The 1,730-nt window shown below is 65.4% G+C and overlaps 1 protein-coding gene across 1 annotated transcript in view; it reads left to right on the top strand.

Annotated features, from left to right (window-relative positions):
• LOC101637723 (interleukin-1 receptor-associated kinase-like 2) overlaps positions 1 to 1,730 on the top strand; it is a 60,592-nt gene that overhangs the window by 36,243 nt on the left and 22,619 nt on the right. Inside the window, exon 4 of the mRNA XM_012732086.1 lies at positions 1,654 to 1,724. Within this exon, the coding sequence (XP_012587540.1) occupies positions 1,654 to 1,724 (71 nt within the window). The remainder of the gene's footprint in view (positions 1 to 1,653; positions 1,725 to 1,730) is intronic.

The following is a 1,730-nucleotide window of genomic DNA, read 5'->3' as shown; positions in this document are numbered from 1 at the left end:
GCTGCAGGCCAGCGTGTCGGGTCAGGACACGGCGGGGAGAGCGAGGGACAGACGGGCAGCTGGGCTCTCGCGGGGTGAGACCTCGGGAAGCCTCTGTGTGTCCCACGGTGGAGGCCACGGAGCTCAGCCACGGTGGCCTGGACGGTCCTGCCTCAAACGCCCACAAAAGGCTGATTCCGCCTGGGGCCACGTGTGACCTGCCCGCCCCACCCCCCATTTCACTGGTGAGGAAACCAGCTGGGCAGCTGGTCTGGGAAAGGACTTCTGGGGCCCCAGGCGTGGTTGGGGGTACAGCCTGGGCCGGCCGGAAGCTGGTGTAACCGAGGTAACCGGAGCCTGGCCTCTGTCGGAAATGGCTGTGTGTGTTGGGGGGGCCGTCACCAGGAGGCCTGGGTGGGGGTCAGGCCGGGGCCAGCCCCTGAGGACGGTGGCGTCTGAGGCGCTCGGGGAAGGACAGCTCCGGTCTGAATCTTGCCAGCTGTGACGCCGGGGACAGGCCCATCCACCCTCTGGCCCTTTGCGGGGACCCGAGTCACGCTGGGCTGGGCTGGGCTGGGCTGGGCTGGGCTGGAGTGGTGTCCTTCTAGTCCCAAAGGACGCTGGGCGTGGCGGGGTTGGGCTTTCCACCCATTCCTTTACCTGTTGCAGTGAATTCTTTGCGGCCTCCCACGAGCGGTGGGAGAAGGAGCCAGCCAGGCTTCTGCCACTCAGAGTCCCCTTGTTGGGCTTTTCGAATGTGGGCCCCCCAGCCCCGACCACCAGAGGGTGCAAGGCCTCAAAGCCAGGGCTGCAGGGTTCAGGTGTGATCTGGGGGTGCCTAGGGGAGGCCTCAGGCTTTCTGCAGGAGGACACCGGCAGCACCCACCGAGCACTCAGTGGCTGGCAGGCTTTGGGCAGGGGAGTGGCCAGAGGAGTCGGGAGTTTTACACCGCAGCCTGGAGAGGACCTGGAGGGTGGAAGGAAGGGGAAGCTGTGTCAGGAGATCCCCTGAGGCTCCGTGGGACACACCTCCCCACGCCCTGGGTGGAGGCAGAGGGGAAGCGATCCCTCTTCAGAGGCAGGTGACGGGTCCTGGGCCAGTTCTGCCTGCCCGGGGCTGGTCCTGGGCAAGTCCCGACCTGCCCTCAGGTTCCTCCCCTCCAGGGGTGGAATGCAAGGACCTTGGGAGGATCTGATTATGCAGAGCTGGCCAGGCTGACCCAGCCGCGCGCTGGACGCCAGCCCTTGTTGACTCAGGGGCTGGGCGAGGGGCCAGGTGGGTGTGTGGGGGCATCTTTAACTTCCTCCGGTGCTTGGAGAATGGGTGGTCTGGGGAGCTCGTCCAGGTGTGTCCTCATGTGGCCCCTTCCCGCTGCCCCGGGAGGGGGCTGGCAGATGTGGACAGTACTGCAGCCTGCACTCTAGAGGCGAGGAGAGCGGCTCAGGGAACAGCTACGCGTCGAAGCCACGCAGCCGGAGGGCAAGAAGCAGGCACGTCTGGCTCGGGGCAGCGGGACTCAACTGACCTCCCTGCCTGTCACTCCACGAACTGCCTCGTTTTATAGCAGGGGAGGGGGAGGAGGGGGAGACCCCGCCGGGACCAGGACCCAGCTCCCCAGGACTCCCCGACTTGGTGGGATGATGCTAACTTTCTTTCTTCCTCCCTTATTGCAGGGAAGCCAGTCCCTGAATTCAAGTCGCCTGTCCCAGACTTCCCGGCTACTGAGAAATCAGAAGAACCTTTGGTAGGT

This window comes from Condylura cristata, unplaced genomic scaffold, assembly GCF_000260355.1.
Source record: "Condylura cristata isolate star-nosed mole 26May11 unplaced genomic scaffold, ConCri1.0 scaffold00033, whole genome shotgun sequence".
NCBI classification, from domain to species: domain Eukaryota; kingdom Metazoa; phylum Chordata; class Mammalia; order Eulipotyphla; family Talpidae; genus Condylura; species Condylura cristata.
The sequence above is the reverse complement of the archived record's forward strand: the minus strand, read 5'-3'. Positions and strand labels throughout refer to the sequence as shown.